This window comes from Caretta caretta, chromosome 6 (genome assembly GCF_965140235.1).
Source record: "Caretta caretta isolate rCarCar2 chromosome 6, rCarCar1.hap1, whole genome shotgun sequence".
Lineage (NCBI taxonomy): Eukaryota > Metazoa > Chordata > Testudines > Cheloniidae > Caretta > Caretta caretta.
This window is the reverse complement of record NC_134211.1, coordinates 69,790,547-69,815,543: the sequence shown is the minus strand read 5'-3', so window position 1 is coordinate 69,815,543 and position 24,997 is coordinate 69,790,547. Positions and strand designations below refer to the sequence as shown.

Genomic DNA, 24,997 nt, shown 5'->3' with positions numbered 1-24,997 from the left:
ATACTGGGTTAGATGGACCTTTGGTCTGACCCAGTAGGGCCATTCTTATGTCCTTCTACCAGCACATTCCTGCACCTCACTGACTCTCTGACCTCTTATACTCTTTGTAGCATGTGATATTTTTGTAGCAAAAGTCATATAATAAACTGTCTCTCATTTTCTTGAAGCTAGGAAGACAGATTTCCTACACTAAGGCCACATCCTTCTCTTTCCTGGGAAAACATGGTGGACAAGGTGCTCCAGAAGGTGTTCATTTTTCTTGTCCTAATTTTCATTCTTGGAAGTCTTCTTTCTGGGGTATTCTACAAGTGGCAAACAAAAATGATGAGTGAGTAAAGAATATATAAATACAAGGATTTTTTGTTTCTTGGAACAGTGACCATCTTTTTGGAGTATATAAAATAAGTAGCACAATGAGGGTGCATGTACAAATAATACAAATAAAATATCTGAGGGGCTTGGCCTGACAGATTCTTAGTTATTGTGGCATGAGTAGGGAAGAGAATGCCACAAAAAGCCACATTTGCCACTGAAGCTAAGTGTTTGAAGATGCATGGCAGGATTCGCCCTAAGAATATTGCTCCTGCCATTCATTTCCCAGATTCTCCTTCTAACAAGCCTTTTAATAATCACGGTAGCTTGTGTTGCATGCCTATAATAGTGCAGACAAGTGACAGTGAACTAGAGATTCATGTTAATCCGGAGCTGCAATTTTAGTTCTATGATTTCCTGAATGAAAAGAGAATTCCGCAAAATTACTTTACACTGATAGTTTATCTTCCTTTCTTGCACACATCTTCTCTTTCAGTTCCTAAGGAAGATTGGCTGATGGGTCAAGTCTATCGCAAAGACACTCTGAACTCCACCTGCCTGATGAACAACCTTTCTCATTCACAAAGCAAACTGAAACATACGGTTGCAAGACAGATCTTTGTGGAGCATAACCACAAGTTCATCTACTGTGAGGTGCCCAAGGTGGGCTGCTCCAATTGGAAGAAAATCATCCTTCTCCTCACAATGAACCTGAGCAGAAAGGCTAATGAAGTCCACTATGATCTCATCCACCAAACCCCACTGATAAAGAGGCTGAGTTCTTACCCTTCTGACTATCAGGCGAAATTGCTGACCAGTTACACCAAAGTGATGTTCACCAGAGATCCCCTGGAACGGTTGGTTTCAGCTTACAGAGACAAACTTCTGCACTCTGAGCCATACTATGGTATCACTTTGGCAAATGAGATCAAGGCCATGTGCAGGAAAAACAAAAATTCGACTGAAAAGGTGACTTTCCAGGAGTTTGTTAACTTTATTCTGACAAAAAAACAAGAACTTTTGGATGTTCACTGGAAACCAATGTTTCTACTCTGTGATCCTTGCAACATTCACTATGACATTATGGGGAAGTTTGAGACCTTGGAGCAAGATTCTGAACATGTTCTCAGGAACATTGGAGCCCCAGAGGATATGCACTACCCTAACTTTAAGAAGTATGACTCAGAGAAACGTACTAGTGATGATATCACCCTCGAATATCTCAGAAAGCTGAGCGTAGAGCAAATTCAAAAGATCAAGAAGCTGTACCAGATGGATTTTATTTTGTTTAACTATCCTTATGATTTGAAAATGAACCTTTACGAGACTGATACAGTATGAACACGAGGGTCATTTTTATTCTTACAAAATCACATGAACTTGTCTACACAGATGATTACAGGTGGTTGATGGTAGCAGTCAAGCACTTATTGTTTTATAGCTCATGAAGCTATTTGTTGTACACACTCCTCTATTGAATCAATGTGAGAAACATTGCACCTGTATGATATTTTCCTTCTGCTGATCTGATTGCCTTGAATGTATTGGAAATTTACAGAGTCCGTTGGCATGATGGGGGTGAAGGATGGATGGTCTTTCCATGCACAGATGTTTCAGAGTGTCCACTTTGAGTCTAGATTATTTTGATTTTCAATTAATAAAAAAATACAAAGCAGCGTGTGTGTCCCTAACCACGTAGGAGCCTCCAACGGGAATTCTCTAGCAGGCAGGCAGGCACGCAGGCAGATGTCTTACATGTAAAGGTGCAGTGCACCAAACAGAATCATCACTAAATTCACTTCTGGAAATTGCCAGAGTACAGCAGCACTCTCACCATACCCCCATCAATTCCCCTACCTTTGTGGGTGTTGGAACGATTTGGCGTAGATGCAGCAAAGCTGGCATTGTGCTAGCTTGGGTTCCCCCCACTCCTGGTCATAGGAATGCTCAGCTAAAAAGTGTGCAGCAGCTTTGAAGACTCTTTGCACTGTCGTAGCTGGAACCAGAATCTGGCCCATGGTCTGATCCAGAATGAAAACTCCAACCAACTCCTCTCTCCTAGAGAAGTGACCAGGAAAATCATTCTAGATTATACAAGTATAAGGCACTTGGCAAGCTATAAAAGGGTGCTATTGACCCATCTCAGGCATGGAAAAGGGTGCACCATTGACCATATTTCCCAGACGCACAGACACAATGAAGGACATTATAATCTGCAGATGGGGGCACCTGCAGGGAACACAGGGACACACCTACTTATAAACTGTTCTTACACTTCTGCCCAGCAGGTGGACTTGCTGCATAATTACACGAATGTGATGTTTGCTTCCAATCCCCTGGAACAGTTGGTCTCAGCCCACAGAGACAAGCGTTTGCATTCTGAGCCATTCTGTAGTGTCATTCTAGCAAATAAAAGAAGGGCCACATTCAGGGAAAACAACAGTGCTACTGAGAAAGTGTCTTTCCAGGAGGTTGTTAACTTTATTCTAAAAAAACCCAAGGGACAAAACAAAGCAAATAAAAAAAGCAATACCAACAACAAGCACCCCCTCTCCCCACCAGCAGAAGGACATTTGGACATTCATTGGAATGTTTCTACTCTGTAACATTCACTCTGACATCACGAGGAAATGTGAAACCCCACAGCAAAGTGTTGAACATGTTCTCATGGGTATTTGAGCCCCAGAAGGTCTGCATTACACTAACTTTAAGAGGTATGACTCTGAGAAATGGACCAGTGCTATTATGACAATGGAGTATCTCAGAAAGTGCTATCTTCAAAGCATGGGTCATTGTATTGGACAATGGGAAATCCACAGACTTAGGCTATGTCTGCACTACAGACCTTACAGCAGCACAGCTGTACCGCTGCAGCTGTGCCGTTGTAAGGTCTCCCGTGTAGCTGCTCTATGACAACAGGAGAGAGCTCTCCCGCGGCATAATTAAACCACCCCCAATGAGCAGCGGTAGCTATGGCAGTGGGAGACGCTCTCCTGCCAACATAGCAATGTCCACACCAGCACTTTTGTCAGTGAAACTTATATTGCACAGAGGTGTGGTTTTTTTCACACCTCTGACTAACAAAAGTTTTACTGAAAAAAATGCTAGTGCAGACATAGCTCAAGTCTGCATTTAGTCAACAAAGAAAGAGCCTTGCTGTGAGTGAAAACACTGGCCTAATTGCCTTCTGTGAATAATAATGAACCCAGGGATCTTTCCTGTTTGTCTGAGCTGTTTTGGACACTTACAGGGAGCATTCCAGGTGCAAAGATGGAGATCCCCAAAATAACTTTGGGGAATGGTGAGAGACTTATGGAGCACTAGCAGATTGCTACATCTCTGCTATCTCTTTGGACTTACAAATCGGTTAATATATTTTACCTGCTTTAACCTCTCCATAATTGTCATTTCTTTTTCTTAGCTAATAAACCTTTAGTTAGTATACTAAAGAAATTGGCATCAACGTTGTCTTTGGTGTGAGATCCAGAGTATCCATTGACCCGGGGTTAGTGACTGACTGCTTGGGGTTGGGGATAACCTAAGATGAGGTGATTTTTGGTTTTAATAACCTTTCATGTCAAAGTCCAGTTTGTCGGGGTGGTAAAGAGGGGTTGGAGAGCCGAAGGGGGCTGTCTGTGGCTCCATGGTAAGATGAATATTGTAATCCAGGGGTGCACTGGTGTTACTGGCTTGGTGAAATCTAATTATAGAATACACCACCAGTTTGGCATGTCCGCCCTGTTTTCTGACCTGAGATTGGCACTTTCAGTTGTAGGCCATACCAGACAGCGTGACAGTGGTATTGATACAATAGGAATGAAGACATCTTTATATAGGTGGTCCATTTCAACTGTGAAAAAATTAGATCCCCAGTCCTGCACCATGCAACATGTGGGTGGGGTGCTGTACTTACACCCAATCCCACTGAAGTGAATGGGGCTAAGCGCAGTCACTGAAGTCCGCCATATTGCAGGATTGAGGCCTTAATCATATTTCTGTATGTCCTGAACTAATAGCGATATTTCAATTTGAGACAAAATCTAATTCCATATTTTGTTGACTATGTTATCCCAAAATCCATGTCCCCTTTTTGTGACAATGGAGTCCTGTGTGTTGTGCTAAACAATACACTTCAAAGGTTTTTTATAAACTGAATATAACATTTGTGGGTTATATTGTTCACACAATGTTTTTGTTGCTCTGTGCACTCGGGCCATGTTAGTGACCATAATCTCACCCTCTGGTGTGTGACATATAGTAATTTTAATGATTTCTTATACGGTCCTTTAAACCAGCTTAAAGAGCTGAAAATTATTAATTTCCTGAGGAAAGAGATAGGGCTATGTTGGGCTTTTCCTGCAAGAGGAATAGGAAGGCCAGGAAACATTGCAAAACTGATCTAATGGATTTCCTACAACTCTTTCCATCAAAGAGGAGAGGCTAGGGGTACAATCTCATGGATGCTGAGGCTCCACAGAGAATGGGAACAGCAGTCCTGCAGAGAACCATCCTCTTCATGCTGATCTCCTGGTCTTCCTTCCCTCTGGCAGCATAGCTCCTACAGGCAGAAACCCCACATCCTACAAGGTTATGGGTGTTTGTATCTGGGGATTTTGTTCAGGCCCATCTCAAGGTATATGATCTATGTAAGGATTTCTGCAGGACCTCAGGCAATCCAATCAATTCAAAGAGAGCATTAAAGTGATCTCTAACTTCCTTCTTTTCAGGTTTGTACATTTCAGAGGCTGCCAAATCGCCAATAAAGCAACACAGGATCCCATTTGTCCTGCCCGAGTCCAGTGAATCCAGAGTAATGTGGGTTCTTACTGTTAGCTTTCCTTGGTAATATGAACCACTTCCATACTGAGAGGGAGGGTCAGTGAAGGGGATAGAAAAGGAAGATGGTTCTGTTTATATCAGCAGGTCTGGGCTGCTCTGTGGAGCTCAGAGGCTTTGTGAGACAGCTTTTCACAGCCCACTTGGTGAATGTGAGAAACAGGCCTGAGAGTATTATCATGGAGAACAATACTGTGTGTCCCTGAAGAATGTTTGACCTTTAGTGCAAGTCAGAGATGTTGAGAAATGTCACTGGATGAACCAGGCCTTTTCTAAAAGTTATCGTATCTGAACACAGCTCCTGCCCCAGCTCACCTTTCAGAGGTAGAATCTTACTGGCAGCCAGTTTCTGTCAACTGTTACAGATAACCTTGCTTGTTAGCTCCACATTGCAGCCCAAGACCAGAGGCCTTAAACCAGTGACACATCTAAGAGGTTGCAATGAGCCATCATATATCAAAACATCTCTGTAATAGGGTCCTTGATGGACTGGGTGACCCACTGGTTAGCGCCTACCTAGTCATGGGAGCAGAGGTAGGGGAGCCCAGGCCCACCCACTCAACTGACCCAGCGCCCTAGGAGGATCAGCAGCATTTGGTCTCCAGGGGGCCCTCTGAGCTACCTTCCCTGCATCCCTTCCGAGTGCTGCTTCACTCTCTCAGTTTCTGGCCCGTTTTTGCAGGAGCCTTCTGGATAGGTCTACACTCCTCCCCAGCCTCCCCCTTCTGAGCAGAGTGGCTCATTTTTATACCTTTCTCCAGCTGGAGAATGCTCTGCAGGGTTGGAGGTATTTAGGCCTAGTACTTCCCTTTAACCTCTTCTGGCCCAGTATACTCCATCACAATCTTCCTCAGCTCAAGTCGGAGATGGGATTCTAAGCTAATCAGGTAGAGCATTCATTTCTAGCCCTGGCAGTTTGCAAGATAGCTGCCCTTCAAAAATCACAACACCCAGATGTATTTTAGAGCTATTATAGAGGTTTTTTTCTCTTCCTCTGCCTCTTCAAATCAGCTCATGGATGAACAGCTGGCTGAACCTGAGCAAAGCAAGAGGCGATGCTGGTGGGCAAAGGAAAATATTATGAGGCATTTGAAGTCACAGTGCAGTCTCCTTTGATTGAAAGTTCATGTTCATAATTGGTCAATTCAGTCCATAGTCTAAGAGTACTCTTGGATTCCTTGCTGATGCCAAGCTCTCACATTGCAATGGCCATGACTAACGCTTTCAAAATTCAAACCTGGGTCTGCATCTGAACTTGGCACATGACGTTCTATAGTTTATAGACTAAACCAAAATGCCAGATTCAAGAAGCCCAAGGTGTTTGAAATTAGGATCCACATCAAAGTTTTCCCCAAATTCACATAGAGCCACCTGGTGGTGAATTGTGGTCTATGCAGGAATTAATACATCTGTTAAATTTACGTGTGTGAATTCTTTAATTCTTTCCCCACAAAGCTGACCTTTTCTTGTCTGTGTGTCTTTCATTATAGGAATGTGATACTGGATCTCTCCTTTGGAGCTATGACTCATAGGATTCACTTCCAACTCGGTTACTTATACTTCTGACTCACCTTATTTTCTTCCATTTCTAAAGTTTGCTCTCTTCCTTTCTGGGCTTGTCACTCCCTGATTCATATTAAGGGATTATTTTGCAAGACAGGTAGGTGCGTCATGTGTGAATTTGACCTTTTCAGATCACTCATTAAGTTCTTAAATTACCATTGTGTCCTACCTGTATGGAAACTTGTTCTGCAAGAGCTGAACTAGTGACTAACAATTAACCACGGTTGTCCACCCTAATTTCCTTTTGTGCGCTTAGGTTAAAGATTCACTAATTTTATCAGTACTAGCATCATTTTTGGAAGATATTTAACATTTTCTCTCTTTGAATTTTCCTTTACCATCTAGATCCTTGAATGGGAGCTAGAAAGTAAACATGCACCTCAGTGTTATGCAACATATTGAAATGTTTGAATATATCTCCTGTTGATTCTCTGCTTATGGTGTAACTTGGTGATCATTTGCATCAATATACTGGATACTAATCTTATAAATATTTCACTGCTGCTTCTAAGTTCAAACAATATGTTAGCTTCAGGAACCCCTGTGTCTGGATATCAAGGGGAAAGGTATCAATGGGAATAAGAGAAACCCTAAAATGACCCCAAAGATTGTGAGGGATCGGCAGTTACCAAAATGAAAAAGGAACAAAACATGGAAACTGCATTTCACTTTACTAATGCCATGTCAGCCACATTTCCATTTGTGAAGTGTGTTATCTACATACGGAGATGTATCCCAACTCCATTTGTGTTTGATTTTGTAATATTTGGATAAAGGGGGTGTCAAGGTTCCTTCCCCACTCTGAACTCTAGGGTACAGATGTGGGGACCTGCATGAAAACCCCCTAAGCTTATTTTTACCAGTTTAGGTTAAAACTTCCCCAAGGTACAAACTATTTTACCTTTTGCCCTTGGACTTTATGCCACCACCAAGCGTCTAACAAATATATAATCGAGAAAGAGCCCGCTTGGAAACGTCTTTCCCCCCAAATCCTCCCCAAACCCTACACCCCCTTTCCTGGGGAAGGCTTGATAAAAATCCTCACCAATTTGCATAGGTGAACACAGACCCAAACCCTTGGATCTTAAGAACAAAGAAAAAAGCAATCAGGTTCTTAAAAGAAGAATTTTAATAGAAGAAAAAGTAAAAGAATCACCTCTGTAAAATCAGGATGGTAAATCCCTTACAGGGTAATCAGATTCAAAACATAGAGAATCCCTATAGGCAAAACCTTAAGTTACAAAAAGAGACAAAACCAGGAATATACATTCCATTCAGCACAGCTATTTTATCAGCCATTTAAATAAAACAGAATCTAACGCATATCTAGCTAGATTACTTACTAAGTTCTAAGACTCCATTCCTTTTCTGTTCCCAGCAAAAGCATCACACAGACAGAGAGAACCCTTTGTTTCTCCCCCCCCCCCCTCCAGATTTGAAAGTATCTTGCCTCCTCATTGGTCATTTTGGTCAAGTGCTAGCGAGGTTATCCTAGCTTCTTAACCCTTTACAGGTGAAAGGGTTTTTCCTCTGGCCAGGAGGGATTTAAAGGTGTTTACCCTTCCCTTTATATTTATGACAGGGGGTGTCAGGGTTCCTTCCCCATTCTGAACTCCAGGGTACAGATGTGGGGACCCGCATGAAAGACCCCCCTAAGCTTATTCTTACCAGCTTAGGTTAAAAACTTCCCCAAGGTACAAACTTTGCCTTGTCCTTGAACAATATGCTGCCACCACCAAGTGTTTTAAACAAAGAACAGGGAAAGAGCCCACTTGAAGACGTCTTCCCTCAAAATATCCCCCCAGTCCTACACCCCCTTTCCTGGGGAAGGCTTGATAAGAATCCTCACCAATTTGTACAGGTGAACAGACCGAAACCCTTGGATCTTAAGAACAATGAAAAATCAATCAGGTTCTTAAAAGAAGAATTTTAATTAAATAAAAGGTAAAAGAATCACCTCTGTAAAATCAGGATGGAAAATACAGGGTATTCAGATTCAAAACACAGAGGAGCCCCCTTTGGGCAAAACCTTGAAGTTACAGACAAGAGGAATAAACCTCCCTCTTAACACAGGGAAAATTCACATAAAACAAAAGATAAACTAATCTGCCTTGCCTGGCTTACCTATACTGGTTGCAATATTGGAGACTTGGATTAGGATGGGTTGGAGAAGATGGATTTCTGCCTGGCCTCTCTCAGTCCCAAGGGAGAACAAACACGTAAACAAAGAGCACAAACAAAAGCCTTCCCCGCCCAAGGTTTGAAAGTATCTTGTTCTCTTATTGGTCCTTTGCGTCAGGTGCCAGCCAGGTTAGCTGAGCTTCTTAACCCTTTACAGGTAACAGGATGTTGCCTCTGGCCAGGAGGGATTTTATAGCACTGTATACAGAAAGGTGGTTACCCTTCCCTTTATATTTATGACAGGGGGATTCCCTGTCTCTCCAGCTATGCATGGAATAAAACTGTCAGACTACAGGTAGGAGTTTTTAAAATCACTTGATTGAGGGGGTGGGGAAAGGGAAATCAGGCCAAACATATGGTATTTTTTTCAGGCTGGCAACAGCATTGCCTGGGAAATTATTACATTTTCCCTACCTAATCTTTCTCTGGTATTCCTAACAGGATCAGGTAGTCTTCTTCACTTCCTGTCACAGTGCATGCAGCCTTGCAAAACTGTACCTATCCAAGGCAAATGACTTTTTTTGATGGGTGAGTTTTTTTCATTATCTTCTTTTCAGTATCTTTTCATTATCTTCATTAGGTTTTTTTCATTATCTTCTTCATCATGGTAAAGGGAGGTGAGGAGATTTTTGTGATGGAGCTTGTAAGTTTACATGGCAGTTCTGAAAGACTGTTATAGTGATTGCTAATTATAAGGACAAGTCCTACGGGCTTTACTCATGTGAGCAGTACCATTGAATCAAAGGGTCACATCCTCAGCATTGGCTATTTGGTACCTTTCACAGCTTCGAGAGGCAACAAAATAGCAAAAATGATTGTGAGCCAGCTGTACCGCCATGATCTCTTAGCTGTTGGACACTCGTCTGGTCCCAAGGCGCAATTTAGCAGCCTCAGGGGTTCTTCAAGGTGCGCCAGCTGCAGCAGCTCCCAAGGGACTGTTCTAGCAGCAGGGGATCACCATAAGGCAGTGCTCTGGCCATGGCTCTTTCCCCCGTGCCATAGAGGGGTGGAGAGAGATGGCAGGTAGAACCATCTATGCCAGCTGTATGACACTCAGGGATTCACCTATGCCAGGGGAAATCCCAGGTAGCTGGTTAGGCTGGCTCTAAGCCTGCTTTGCACTGGTCAAGCAGTGGCTGCTGTGGTATTGTAGCTGACAGGGAGCTGTGTGATCTCTGCTTTGGACAGAGGCAGAAGCCACCTAAAGTAATCCATTCTCGACCTTTTGGTAGATTTCGTTTCTGTCTTATCCATCATTTCCTTTGCAAACCACAGCGTTAGGAGAATTGGCATGACAGAAGATTGCTGGCTGCTTTCAAGGTGATTATTTTTTCTGGGGCTTAGGTTTTGGTTTAGGATAGCAGCATTTATTTTTTACACCCTTTTGATATTGGACACTCATGAACTATCCAAGGTGCTGAAATGAGGTTCAAAGCTGCATGCGTATGAAGTGGCAAAAGGCTGCCAAAATTGAAAAGAACGCTCTGTGGAGCTAGATAAAGTGAAGCTTGAGTTATTTTTTTATGATCCTTAAAACACAGATATAATTATCCAGTCGCAAAGGAAAAAACATTCAGTGGCAGCTTAAACGGCAGCTTAGTCCATAGGATGTGGCCTGTCACTATGTGCCATGAAGTGTCCCTCTTATGATCCAGAGTGTGTAATAGCTTTATATCTTTTATAGAAAAGAGACATTGGCTCAGATTCACCACAGATATAAACAGGTACAACCCTATTGGTCTCAATGTATTGGCACAAGCTTACCTCAGTAGTGAATTTGGCTGACTGTGTACAAGATCCCTTTTCAACCACTTTCTAATCATGCTATTCCCCTTTGTGAATTTCAGTCTTCTCCTAGATTTTCCATCCATCCTGTATTCCTGGAAACTATTTGCGATTCCCTTGGGGATGAAGCCAAAGTAATGTTTTATGCAACACTTTTCTATTTCTTTAAAGTCTATTCAGGCCTGGTATAGGCGACTGCAACTCCCATTGAAGATACTAGGAATTGCACTCACATCAGAGCTGGATTTGTTCCTGTGACTTCAAGTGAAGAAAACAGTCTAGGTGCTTTTCAAAGGCAAGTAAATATTAATATCAGAGCTTGTCAAAAATGTTCACATTTTGATTCCCCCCCCAGAAAATGGGCAAAATGTTCATATTTTTTCCAAACTATGCACCCTATTTTTAAATCTCTAGTTATTATCCTTATTTTAAAGACTGGGAAACTGAGTGGAGAGAGTTTAAAGCCCAGCTCCTCAAAGATATTTAGCTGCCTAACTTCCATTGAAATCAAGGGGAGTTAGGTACTGAAATACCATTGAGGATCTGGGCCTAAGTGACCTGTAAAGCTCACACAGCAAATTAGTGAAAGAGCTGGAAACAGAATTCAGTTTTCCTGTCAACTACTGCTCAGACCATTAGAATGTGATGTAGCTGTTTGCTCAAATTGGACAAATGCATGTACAAGCAGGTAGTTAGGCATATGCAGATAAGGGCACTCATTTTAGGCTATGCAAGTGAACATTCATGTCCAAGAATGTGAATATTAAATATCTGCTGATGTTTCCTAGAAAACCGCATAAAACATTCTATTTAGAAATAATTCTGCTTGTGAATATAATAGGGACGTTTCCATGAAAACAAGGATCTTTATTATTTAAGAATGAATTTGCTCCTGTTGTTTGTTCTTCACCTGAAGACATACTCTTCTGTCTTTGATGTCATTATGCTCTCCAGAGTGCTTAATTATGATCGCACAACTAGAGCTAGATCTTTGGTGGAGTGGCATGTTCAGATGAACTACTAGAATACCAATATGAAGATCCTTAAGTTGCTATTTTATATCCAATGCACTTTAAAAAAAAATAAAGATCAGACAACTGCTCCGTTGCTCCGATAAAAACTTCTAATTTACCCTAATCTGTTGTCTTGTCATTGAAAGGGGAAAATCCACCAATAGCTCCCACCCTCTCTCTCTTTTTTTAGAAGAGATATGCTATTACTGAGACTTAAAATATCCGTTCCTGACTGCATTGCCCCAACAATATGCCTAATGGGAAGGATTGACTCACACTGATTCAGTTCATTTACCAGGCCAGATGCTCATTTGAGGTAAATCAGCATAGTCCTGTTGATTTCAATGCTGTGAGAATGTTAAGTATTAATGGTGCTTTCTGTGAAATAAGTTAGAACAGCAGCTCTCAACCAGGAGTCCGTGGACCCCTGGGGGGCCATGAGCAGGTTTCAGGGGCTCCGGGAGCCCCAAACTCTGGTGCTCTAGGGGCAGAAGCCCTGAGATCAGGGGCGGAGGTGGAATGGGGGGCATTGCCCCCCGCACTGCAGTGCCAGCTCCACACACCCCACCTCCTCCTCTCCCCTCCCCTCCATCCTCCCTTCTCCGCAGGCCCAGACCCCTGGCCAGGTAGGAAGCAGGATGGGGCGGCTGCTCTGGCTGGTGCCATCGGCTGGGCAGCCACTGTGCTCCCTATCTCCTCTTCCTGCGGCTGGTATCTGGGGCTGTGGGTGCTCCTAATGTCCCAGCCCCCTTTGACTGCTCGCACAGCCAGAGCTGCCCAGCTGAGTGGACCCAGCTCCGGGGCCCTCAGAGCCCCTGGGGAACAGCAACTGCAATCTCCTGGCACACAGCCCCTAACTACCCCATCCCTGCACCCTGAGCTACACCCCTTGCTGCACACAGCCCCTAACTACCACCCTCTCTGCACCCTTACCTACCCCCTGCCTGCTTCCCTCGCTGCACACAGCCTCTAGCTACCTCCCTCCCTGCACCCTGAACTACACCCCTTACTGCACAAAGCCACTCGCTACCCCCTTGGTGCACCCCTTGCTGCAAACAGCCCTTAGCTACCCCCATCCTGCACCCCTCGCTACACCCATCACTGCACACAGCCCCTAGCTACCCCCTGCCTGAACCCTGAGCTACAGCCCTCATTACATACAGCCCCTAGCTACCCCCTTCCCTGCATCCCTCGCTGCACACAGCCCCTAGCTACCCCTTCCCTGTACCCTGACCTACTCCCTCCCTGCACACAGCCCCTAGCTACCTTCTCCCTGCACCCTGAGCTACACCCCTCACTGCACACAGCTCTAAGCTATCCTCTCCCTGTACCCTGGGTGGTTTTCAAACTTTGTGAGCTGAGCCCCCACCCCTTGAGTTAAAATTTTTGTTGTGTAGTTCCCCTCTCCCAACTCAGACTGGCTGGGTGTTCTGCTGCCTGATTCTCTTCTCACATACACCAGCTATTCACCTGCATAACTACATTGACTTCAACAGAATTACTCCAGATTAATACCCCTGTATGTCTACACATCCTGCAGCAGCAAGGCTCCCAGCCCAGGTTGACAGACTTGGGCTCATGGGTCTTGGGCTGAGGCTCATGCTCTGAAGCTAGAGAGGGAGGTGGGCTTCAGAGCACGAGTTACAACTCCAAAGCACTGTCTACACAGCTACTTTTATCACAGTAGTGCGAGCCCAAGTCTGTCCACCTGGCCTGTGTAGAAAAAAGATTTTACTTTCCAGTTGGAAACGTAATCAATGCCAGCCACCAGGGGGCAACCTTACACTGTCTCTGGACTGGTTTCAGAGTGTAGTCTGTTAGTCTGTATCAGCAGAAAGAACAAGTACTTGTGGCACCTTAGAGACTAACAAATTTATTTGAACATAAGCTTTCGTGGGCTAAAGCCCACTTCATCAGATACATGCAGTGGAAAATACAGTAGGTATATATATACATACATATATACACACACATACCCAGAGAACATGAAAAAATGGGGGTTGCCATATCAACTCTCAATACAGCAATCGATTAAGGTGGAGCTATGATCAGGAGAAAAAAAACTTTTGTATTGATAATCAGGATGGCCCATTTCAAACAGCTGACAAGAAGGTGTGAGTAACAGTAGGGGGAAAATTAGCATGGAGATGAACTAAAATTCTCAGTGACTTTTCAGATCCTCTTGGGTCTTATTTATTATAATTTATTTGTATTACAGTCTAAGTAGACTAGGATTTAAAGATGTGATGTCACAAAGCATTGGCAAACATATCCTAATCAATATGTTTGAGAACTCTAATGTAGTCAAGGTGGTACATATAGTTTAACGTGCTAAACTAGTCGAGTTAAAGCCAATGCTTTCCTCTAGGCGGTAACTCAACCAGTTTAGCACACAATAAAAGTTGTGTCTTGTCCACATTAGATTTGTCAATTGTGTTAGTTGGAACTCTAACAGTACATCTTTTGTCCTAGTTTAGACAAGGCCCAAGAGGGGTTTCTTTGTTATCTTTCCAATGAAATGCTGTGTTTCAATTTTTTATAGCAGTAAAAAAAATGAAAGGAGTAAAAGCAAACAATACATTGCAGGTAATGAGACTGAGAAAGGGGTTTGATGGGGATGCAGTGGCAATTTTTTTGCAAATTCAAACAAAGGCAGAAAGTTCCTTCTGTAGCAGGACTCTCTGAAACTGAAAACCATAGCAGTAAGAAATAGCTCTGAAATGAATCATAATGACTGAAATGAACAAAACTTAAAACCCCAAGTGGGTGGGGAGCGTGATCTCATGGTTAGAGCCGCACACTGGAAGTCAGAATTCTTAGTTTTGTTTGCATCTCTGGCACTGACTCACTGCATGAGCATGACCTCAGTCAAGGCATTTGATCTCTTTGTATATCAGTTTACTCAGCATTAAAATAAGGACAGTGCATACTGAAGTTTTAGGAGTGTTGTGACACTTCATTAATGAATGTTCATAAAACACTTTGGAACCATGGATGAAGGTATTATTAAAGTGCAAAGTGTTATTAATTATTATTAAGTTCCTGTGTTGGGAAATACCCCCCTCCCCTCAAAAAAAGTGCACATTTACTTAATGAAGTTGTGATAGTGTGAATCAGGGGAGAATCTCTTGTATCTTCTGCTAGTCTTCTATCTCTTCAACCTAGATCTAAAGATTTTGTAAAAATAATGTTTGTTAAAATCTAACACAGATCAATAGCTCCTCCAACTGGGTGCCCTCTGATGGCTGCTTGGTACCCTATGTAAAATGAGTTGGTGGTCTGAGTACAATTTCTGGCAGCCAGGTGTTCACATCACAGAACACATAATCACAGCTAGCAGCCTTGTTGACAGTTTCAGCAGAGGTCAAGGGCTGCATGGGCCTGGAAATTGAATTACCATCTCACACTCAAAGATGATCCCTGAAGGCAGGGCTGATTGTGGCGCATTGACTGGTTGATCTGAAGAACACTGAATTACCACAAGTTACACACTGATTTAACTTAAATCAGGTTAGTTAAAAGGATGCAACTTCTGTGCGTGGTCTCTCTTACATCAGTTTAGAACTGGTTACATTGGTTTAGCTGGACCTGTAAATTTTCTGATGCATGCCAGACTGATATAAACTAGGCTTAAGCTAACTCAAGAGCATCCACACAGAACCACACCAGTTTAACTAAATCAGTATAAAATCATACCATCATTTAAGCGTGTACAACTCGGCTTATGGATCAGTCTGAGCCTGCAAGCATATCAATATGGTACCTTCCTGAGTACTAAAACATCATTTAAAAATTAATTAAAAATGTTGTGCATCTATCTATATTTCCATCATAAGGGAATGTCGGCTCACAAACTCCTTGATTTTGGCCTGTGCTTGTTTCTGAGACAGTCAGCTAAATCAGTCTTATTTTCTTGCACACTTTATCACCAAGATGTAGCCTGCCAGCAGCTATCATCCCCTGTGACACACCTTAGAGAAGTGGTGGGTAACCTGCAGGCCATCAGGGTAATCTGCTGACGGGCCATGAGAGAGTTTGTTTACATTGACTGTCCGCAGGCATGGCCGCCTGCAGCTCCCAGTGGCCACCATTCCCGGCCAATGGGAACTGTGGGAAGCGGCGGCCAACACGTCCTTGCGGCCTGTGTTGCTTCCCGCAGCTCCCATTGGCCGGGAAGGGCGAACTGCAGCCACTGAGAGCTGCGGGCAGCCATGCTTGCAATCGGTCAATGTAAACAAACTGTCTCGCGGCCCGCCAGTGGATTACCCTGACGGGCTGCATGCGACCCACGGGCTGCCCACCACTGCCTTAGAGGTTCTCTGTCAGATCTGTTGCCACTTTTATATAGTAAAATCCCTAACTTCTAAAACAGATAAATCAACCAGACGTGGAATCAATAGTAATACGTTAGTAATAGTAATACATGTGGGCTGCTGTTCCCCAGGTTGGCCGAAAAAGGAACAATTTGGTTATAGTGCACTCATTTGAAGAGCAGAGGAGTGCTTTGTATTACTCAATAAGATCTCCTCTGGATGATTAGGGAGAGGTATTTTATGGGCACCAGTAGGCCTCCTTGCCTCTCTTCCTTGGTCACATTTCTCTCTCTCTGCATGTGCATGAGAAATAAAAAGAACAAATTCTGAAGTCCTTACTGAGAAAAACCTCAAGCTGACTTCAATGGTTATTAAAGTCAGCTCACGAAAGCTTATGCTCAAATAAATTGGTTAGTCTCTAAGGTGCCACAAGTCCTCCTTTTCTTTTTGCAAATACAGACTAACACGGCTGTTACTCTGAAACCTATTAAAGTCATAATAATAATAATAAGTAATAATAATAATAGTAAAAAGCAAAAACAGATTAAAGATGTCACCATTTGATCTCCAAATTATTCATTGTACTACTCAACTCTACAGAGATATAACCTTACTGTAAGGCCTTCCTTGCTCCAAAGGCCTTACAATGTAAGACATAAATTGTCATCTCATGTATTGTAAGCAAAAGAGAGTGGGAGATAACTGGCAAAGTAAATGAGGTAGGAAGGATTCTGATGTAACAGGGTACCCTCCTTTACTGAATGGAATTGTATCTTGATAGGATGTGGATTAGAAAAACTGAACTAAGTACAGGTTGGCAGGTGAAATAGTGATACAAACTAAGCTCAGGTGCATATGAAACCAAACCACATATTATGCAACTTTCACAACACACGAAATATGCTAGTGCATCAGAAAACAGCCTGAGGAAGCTACTACTGAATGCTTGACTAGCGAAATATGTGAGAATCTAAAGTATCCAGCTCAACCCTAAAATGCAACACCCACTCAGGACACCAGATGCACATTCAGCCAGCCTGAGTAACAGGGCCATTAACATTGTGCAACTCAGTCAGCAAGTATTTGCCTAGCAGAGACCAGTTTAAATATTAAAGCAGGACCAGCTCCTGCAAGGTGCTGAGAGCCCTTGACTCCCATTGATGTCTGTGGAAGTTCAGAATTGGGCTCCAGGATTGGGGTAGCTTATCGAATGTACAGCATTGGGCCCAGGGGCATGTACTGAACTACTGAAATATGTGTCTGGAAGATTGTGGGGGGCAGGTCTACCAACCCTGTCATTGTCCATGAGGTCACGGATTTCCTAAGGGGGAAAGGAGCCTGAACTCCCCTTGGCCCGTGAGAGCAGGATTTGGCCTGAGGCGGGGAGTGGGAGTAGGGAACAAGGGGAAGGCATCCCTGTTTCTTGAAGATGGGAGGGTGTTTCTGTTGGTTGTTTTGCCCCCAGGCTGTGGGCCGGTGAGAGGAGGGGCACACTGGTGAGCGATAACCACCCAGGACTAGAAAGGGGGCTGTGCATGCGGCTGCCGTCCATGGAGACCCGTCGCCTGGGGCACAGCACAGGCTGGGGAACTTCTCAGCGGGGTAGGGGAGCGCGGAAGATGGAGGCTGGAGCCCTACGCGCCACTCAGCGCGGCCACGTGAACAGCGCCCGCGAGGAAGCCGAGCGGTGGCCCTGGGGCCCCGGAGCCAGCACTGGCCCGGGCTGCCACCCCGCTTGCGCGAGGCCACGGCCGGGCCTGGGTCTGGGCCTGGCTCCCCCGAGGCGTCTCTGGGTGGCGCCGGGGAAACTGAAAGCAAAAGAGATGAAGGGGCCAAGCCGCAGCCAGGAGCGGGCGTGGGCCTGACTCCTCCCTCCGGCGGCTACGCTTCCCTCAGCAGCAGCTGCTGCTGCGGCGGGCGGGCTGAGCCAGCCCAGATGGACCTGGCTGCGGCCCCGGCTGAGGCACGATAGGCGGCTCCGGCTTGGAGCCTCCCTGCGGGCGAGGGCGGGCGGGCTGGGACATGACTCTGGGCGCTCCTCGGCCCCCGGCTCCGCGCGGCAGACGCAGCCAGCAGGAAGTTTGCCCGGGTGCAGCGGCGGCCGGGCTCCCGGCAGCGCCGCGCTCCCCCCATGCACACGCACAGCCCCCGGCTCCGCAGCGGCGCCCAGGAGGCGCCCCGCACCGGCCCCACCATGGACTCTAGCTGGGGCCGGCAGAGCAGCCCGGAGCTGGGCAGGGGCAAGCGGCTGAGCGTCGGGGAGCTACGCTTGTTCTTCGAGGCTCACTGCGCCGCGGCCGCTGCCGCACGGGAGCTGCCGGACCTGGCCAAGAGGAGCTGCAGCCCCCGCAACGGGCTGCTGCCGCCGGTCATCCCGCAGCTGACCGTCACCCCCGAGGAGAGCGAGGAGGCGCAGGGCAGCCCCAAAGGGCCCCCGGCGGACCCGGAGAGCTGCTGGCTGGGAACGGGCAGCTCACTGCACCTGCTGCAGTCCCGCCGGCTCTCCAACTCCTCGCTGTCCTCCACGGGCTCCTCGTCCGTCCTCGAGGACTCCGAGGACGACCTGCTGAGCGACACGGAGGGTAGGAGCCAGGGCATCGTGCAACTGGAGCACGGGGAGGACACCAACCAGGTAGGCGCCCCCCGCGGTAGACTAAGGGCTGTCCTTGCGCAGAACGCTGCGCGGAGCCGAGTGACCCACCCTGGACAGCCCGCTGCTTCCCACGTGCCCGCGGGTCCAGATGCCGCCAGCGAGCCGCGTCGCTGATCTAGAAGCGGCGCCTCCTGGCGGTGCTGGAGAACAAGTGCTATGTGCCTGGGCTGGGGATATAGCAGCAGGGGATGGGTACCCTGGGGATGGGCAACCTTGTTGTGGGCTAATAGAAAGGGGAGGCCTCCACTGCCCCAACTGTACTTCTGGGGCTGGGTCTCCACCGGGCTGTCCATCTGGCACGTTTCACCAGCACTACGTTAATTTAAAATGAAGGCTGTTAAAATGAAAACAGGGCTGCCCTAATCTAAGCCAAAGGGCTCTTTGTTGCATAAGTGCCTGCGATATCAGGCTCTCAGCTCCACTGTACTCCGTGGTAAACACCAACTTGATAACATAGTCCTCCAACAACATCCAGTCACTGGTCAGCTCATGTGAGCTCAAGTTACTTCCCCTCAGTTACTCCTGTTCCTGTATTGCTGTACTGCAAACAGCAACATATCATGCCTGTGGACGTGGAGAAATACACAATTCAACCTATGCTTCCAGTCCCGTGGTCTCGGAATGTGTATGGGAGTCATTGAGCACTCATCAGACTGGTGTTTTAAGCAAGGCTTCAGTGACCTAACTAAAAGGAAGCTGCTATTTCCCCTTACTCAATCGCATAAACCCTGTGAACAATCCAGCATGCTGATCAGTGATAATGCTACATGATTCTCTGCGTTACATTGCTGGGGAACTGAGGCTCTTGAAACCCAGCCAAGTGCTGCCACTGTTTCTCTTCTTGTTATGAAATTGCCACCAACCTATTAAGATTTTTTTCAAATTGTTTTGGCATTTTTTGATCACAGGCATTTTTCACTCTCTCTTGGATTTTAAAAATAACATTTTTTCCAGGCATTTACCAGCAGGTATTTCTGCCTCTCCTACTCCCTCAGTCTCTGGTTGTCAGTTTTTGAGCTACTTTGTGGTGTGATCTTGACAGAAAATTGGGAGGAGCTTGGAATTATTAGCATGCATACTTTTGTCCATTTTGGCAGTAATACATTTTTCCCAGTAAATCCCTTATGTAATTTGGCAGCTGCTCTTATATATAAAGGGCAGTTTTGAAGACATGCAGTTGAGTTGTTTTTCATAGTGGTAATACATATTTTACTTGGTGTTTATAACAACTCTCTGGGTGCCTTGAAACTGAAATGTTTCCTTAGCAAATTGCCTCATCTACCATTCTTGAGACCAACCAATGTTTTATTATTATAGACTACAGGGTCACTCACAGTGAATTGAATCAGGAAAAACAGTGTATATTTTGAAACAAGATAAAAAATAAGTGACACAGTGTTGTAGGTAATTCTTCCAGCTGGGTTGTTCTCCTGAGAGTTTTAGGATTATTAAATTAGAGAAAGTATGGTTGAGTGGCTAAAGTACAGGCCAGGAAATTATACAACCTTGGTTCTATTCCCATAGACGTGCTTTGTCACCTTAATTGACTTTTCTGTGCCTCGGTTTCCCAATTATGTAAAATAATATCCTGTGTAAGGGTTTTGCAAGGCTTAATTAATTAATATTAATAAAGTTATGATCCTCAGATGGAATCCCCCGCAGAAGGGCAAACTATTATTATGACAACAACATTACTTTAATGTTATTTTTATAAATATCTGTGGCCCATGACATTTGACTTTGAGTTACAGAATAATAGAAATTAAAGACGGGGGGTGGAATATTAGATCATCTAGCTCATTCCTGTCTGCTGTTGCAGGCGGTGAGTGGGTATGATGATGGAACACTGTTAGCTCTGAATACCCAGCATTGAGAGCTGTGGGCTGGATGTGTGGTTAATAGAGAGCAGAGATTCACTGATAGCACTTTATCAATACAAAGAACCTGGTGCCCATCCATGCTGGCCCCAGGCTAACTTGTCTCCTGAGAATAGTCTGAAGCAAAACTATCTTCCAAGCCAGGTGTCCTGTTGGATGCAATTTGGTCCAGGTCCATTGAGCACCACTGAGGTCAGTGGTAAACCTCTCATTGGCTTCAAGGTACCTGTATGCAGTATCAGGCCCTAAATCATTAGTCAGAACAGCTTACTACCCTGCATGTTACATTTTAAAAACATGGTACACAAATGTATGTTTTGGATATAAGCTGTGTTACCCATTTAAAATCCTATTAAGTTTGTTAGCACTATTTAAATCTGGACAGGGTTCAGAGAAAGCACTACGTCTAATTACAAATAAAAGTAAATAATTAAAGAATACTAACTAATGGGGAAAAAAGTGTTTAAACAAATAGAAAAGAAGTACTTGTGGCACCTTAGAGACTAACAAATTTATTTGAGCATAAGCTTTCGTGAGTTTTCCCTGAATGAATCCGATGAAGTGAGCTGTATAGCTCATGAAAGCTTATGCTCAAATAAATTTGTTAGTCTCTAAGTGCCACAAGTACTCCTTTTCTTTTTGCAAATACAGACTAACACGGTGCTACTCTGAAACCTGTCTTTAAACAAATAGAAAACAGCCGTCTTAAATGTTTTGAGCTATTATAGGATGGAGAGAGACAGCATCCATTCGAGTGCATGGGAAATCAGGGACTTTCCAAGTATTAGGATAAATTCTGTTTCTTTAAAATGTTTTTACAGACCTGCCAAGTGTCATGCATTCCCACAGAACAGGTAAAAAGTCACACATTTTTGATGAGAGATACCCTACCCACATGCAAGATCCTGTAGCTTAGGGAAAGGTGTACTGAGCTACTAATCCAAGAGCCCATGCATTCTAATCCAAGCTCCTCTTATGATTGGGTTTAATACTACTTTGCACCCCTCATTAACCAATACCTCATTACCCCTAAATTAGGGGAGACAACCCATTTTACAGATAAGTGTGAGCCTAGACAAGCTCTTTTTAGGCAAAGCTACAAATAAAATCCTGGACTCTATTTTGACAGACCCAAGGCTTATTAGCTTTTCCACACTGCCTTTCAATTTCAGGTGAATTGGGCCAAATTGTGTGTCTGTCTAGCCAATCCTAAAACAGTGGCTATTTCTGCACTGCAGCTGAGAGGTGTAATTCCCAGCTTGGGAAGATGTACACATGCTAGTTTGCTAAAAGTAGCATTGTGGCACAGGTGGCGGCTCAGGCTATTAGCCAGAGTACAATCCAGTCGGAAATACTAGGTACATATTTGGGCAGCTAACCCATGCTGTCAACTACATGCTATTTTTAGTACACTAGTTGGAGCAGAACTAGCGCGTCTTCCTGAGCTGGGAATTGCATCTCACAGCTGCAGTGGAGATGTAACCAGTGTGGTTGGACCACATCTAACGGTTTGAGTCTGCTACTGCCTGCATGCATTTAATGAGCATTATTGTCCTTTTAGTTCAAATGGTTAAAATGCATGCTTGTTGATCCCGGCAGAATGACCCTGTTTGGGTCATATAATACTTCCTATAGTCTCTTTAATCACTAGACCACACTCTGCTCCCAGGGCCAGGAATCCTGATAGCCAACACTCCAATGCTAGGGCACAAATAGTTGTGAACCAGTAAGTAAATAGAAAATGTGTGATAAGTGTGTGTTGTGTCCTTTTATGGCCTATTCTTTATAGAGAAAAATAATGATTCCCCCTACTCCACACAGCAGAATTGGTAGAGTTCTGTGTTGTGTATCTCAAGGTTGTGGGTTCAAGGCTGGCTTGTGATTCATGGGGTGAAATACATGCAAGTTAGTGGGAGGACCTCAAGATAGCAGGTGAAATGACTTTATTTTGCCAAGCCTTATAGTTAGAGGTGAGTTTGGATGTTAATATATGGTAGCGTGGCTCGACCTGGCTAATGCCTTTGGGTCCATGCCCCACCACCACATCTTTGCCACGCTCCAGGAGTTTGAGATGCCAGAGAACTTCCTTCATGTGATCCGAGAGGTGTACGAGGGATGCAGCACCACCATTCGCTCGGTCGAAGGGGAGACCGCCGAGATCCCGATCCGGAGCGGAGTTAAGCAGGGCTGTCCCCTCAGCCCCATTGTCTTTAACCTCGCCATGGAGCCGTTGCTGCGAGCGATCTCCAATGGCACAGATGGCTTCAACCTCCACGGTGAGAGGGTGAGCGTCCTGGCTTACGCGGATGACCTGGTCCTGACCGCGGAGGACCCAGAGAACCTCCAATGTATGCTAGATGCCACCAGTCGAGCTGCCGATTGGATGGGGCTCTGCTTCAATGCAAAGAAGCGCGCAACTCTCCACATCGATGGCATCAAAAGGGACTCGGTGCAGACGACAGGGTTCCAGATCCAGGGCGAGCCCATCATCCCCCTGGCAGAGGGGCAGGTGTACCAGCACTTGGCACGCCGACGGGTTTCCGTGTCCGGCAGACACCCAAGGACACCATCCAGGAGATCTTGCAGGGTGCCGCCAAAATCGATGCCTCTCTGCTAGCATCGTGGCAGAAGGTAAACGCCCTGAACACCTTCCTGATCCCCTGCATCTCGTTTGTCCTAAGGGGATCCGCCATGGCGAAGGTACCCCTCAACAAGGCAGACAAGATCATCCGGCAGCTGGTGAAGAAGTGGCTGTTCCTTTCCCAGAGAGCCAGCAACCAGCTGGTCTACATCGCCCACAGGCATGGCGGTGCCAATGTCCCCCGCATGGGCGACCTGTGTGACATCGCAGTGATCATCCACGCCTTCCGCCTGCTGACGTGTGCCGACTCCATGGTAAGGAACATCGCAGCAAACGCCCTCCATAACTCAACAAAGAAGCGGATCAGCAGAGCCCCCTTCAACCAAGACACCGCCACCTTCCTGAGCGGTTCCCTGGATGGCGAATTCGGACTGGACGGGCATGAAATCGCTTCACTGTGGTCCCGCGCTCGCAATGCCACGCGTCGCCTGGGGAAGCACATCGGCCGCTGCTGGGAGTGGTGCGAGGAGTGCCAGGAGCTGGGAGTCCTGGTGCTGCAGATCAGGTCTGACGACAACACCATCATCACCCGAGCGCCAGGGGCATGCTGGAGAGGACCCTGAAGGCAGCCATCCACTCACTGTACGTGGAAACCCTGAAGTGTAAACCGGACCAGGGTAAAGCCTTCGAACTGACCAGCAAGTGGGACGCCAGCAACCACTTCCTCGCCAGGGGCGGCTTCACCCGTTTTGCCAACTGGCGGTTCATCCACCATGCCCGGCTCAACTGCGTCCCACTCAACGGAGCTGTCCGCCATGGGAACCGAGACAAGCGTTGCAGGAAACGCGGCTACTCCAACAAGACTCTGCCCCATGTCCTGTGCAGCTGCAAGCCCCACTCCAGAGCCTGGCAGCTGTGCCACAACGCCATCCAGAACCGCCTGGTGAAAGCCATTGCACCGCGCCTGGGGGAGGTTGCCGTGAACTGCGCCATCCCCGGTACTGACAGCCAGTTGCGACCTGACATGGTAGTCATCGATGAGGCCCAGAAAAAGATCATCCTCGTCGATGTCACGGTCTCCTTTGAGAACAGGACCCTGGCCTTCCGCGAAGCCTGAGCTCGTAAGCTGGAAAAATACGCCCCCCTGGCCGACACCCTGAGAGCAAAGGGCTACGAGGTGCAGATGGATGCCCTGATCGTTGGAGCCCTGGGTGCTTGGGACCCCCCCCCCCCGCAACGAGCGTGTGCTGCAGGACCTGTGGGATCGGTTGACGCTACGCACGGCTCATGCGGCGCCTAATGGTCTCGGACACCATCCGATGGTCCAGGGACATCTACATCGAACACATCACCGGTCACCGACAGTACCAGGAGGTGTGAGCTGGTACAACATCGTGCATCAACTATGGGAAAGGGACTGAGACTTTTTCCATTGGACCATATAAACTGGAACCATAAACTCACTGAACATTAAATCCCACCAAATGAGGATAAATCCATCCTCATCATCGTATCCGCTCATTATACTCCACACCTGAACATCGCCATTATATGAACAACATACCCCCATATCTCAATGTCTGTACTTTGACCCGTTAAACTTTTACCCCAATCAGGGAGATTGCAGATTATGTATTCCTTACGCCACCCATTCCTAAACTGAATTTCGCACCCCTTGATAATCTGTACCTTATTCCCTGATAACCAGAAACTTCTGTGCTTAAACTCAGTACCGTTTTCTTTTTACTTCAACATCATCTTAATAAAATTATTACATTTCTTTTTCGTTGTATTTAGTGTTGGTATTTTGGTTAATGTGAGCTGCCCTTTTAAGAACAGGGTGGGGCACATACCACAGGGTTTGTCTGAAGGAGATTAAAAGC

At 45.7% G+C, this 24,997-nt stretch overlaps 2 protein-coding genes across 3 annotated transcripts in view; both read left to right on the top strand.

Annotated features, from left to right (window-relative positions):
* Positions 1-828: 828 nt before the first annotated feature.
* On the top strand, positions 829-1,653 carry LOC142072615 (carbohydrate sulfotransferase 9-like). The gene has a single exon (XM_075130049.1). The coding sequence runs from the start codon at positions 829-831 to the stop codon at positions 1,651-1,653; it is 825 nt and encodes a 274-aa protein (XP_074986150.1).
* Positions 1,654-17,679: 16,026 nt separating this feature from the next.
* Positions 17,680-24,997, top strand: part of ITPKA (inositol-trisphosphate 3-kinase A) — a 50,699-nt gene continuing 43,381 nt past the window's right edge. Inside the window, exon 1 of one of the 2 annotated variants that reach the window (XM_048853209.2) lies at positions 17,680-18,635. In XM_048853209.2, coding sequence (XP_048709166.1) covers positions 18,135-18,635 — 501 coding nt within the window. In that variant the 5' untranslated portion in view covers positions 17,680-18,134. The remainder of the gene's footprint in view (positions 18,636-24,997) is intronic. The other variant, XM_048853211.2, reaches the window with a different exon arrangement.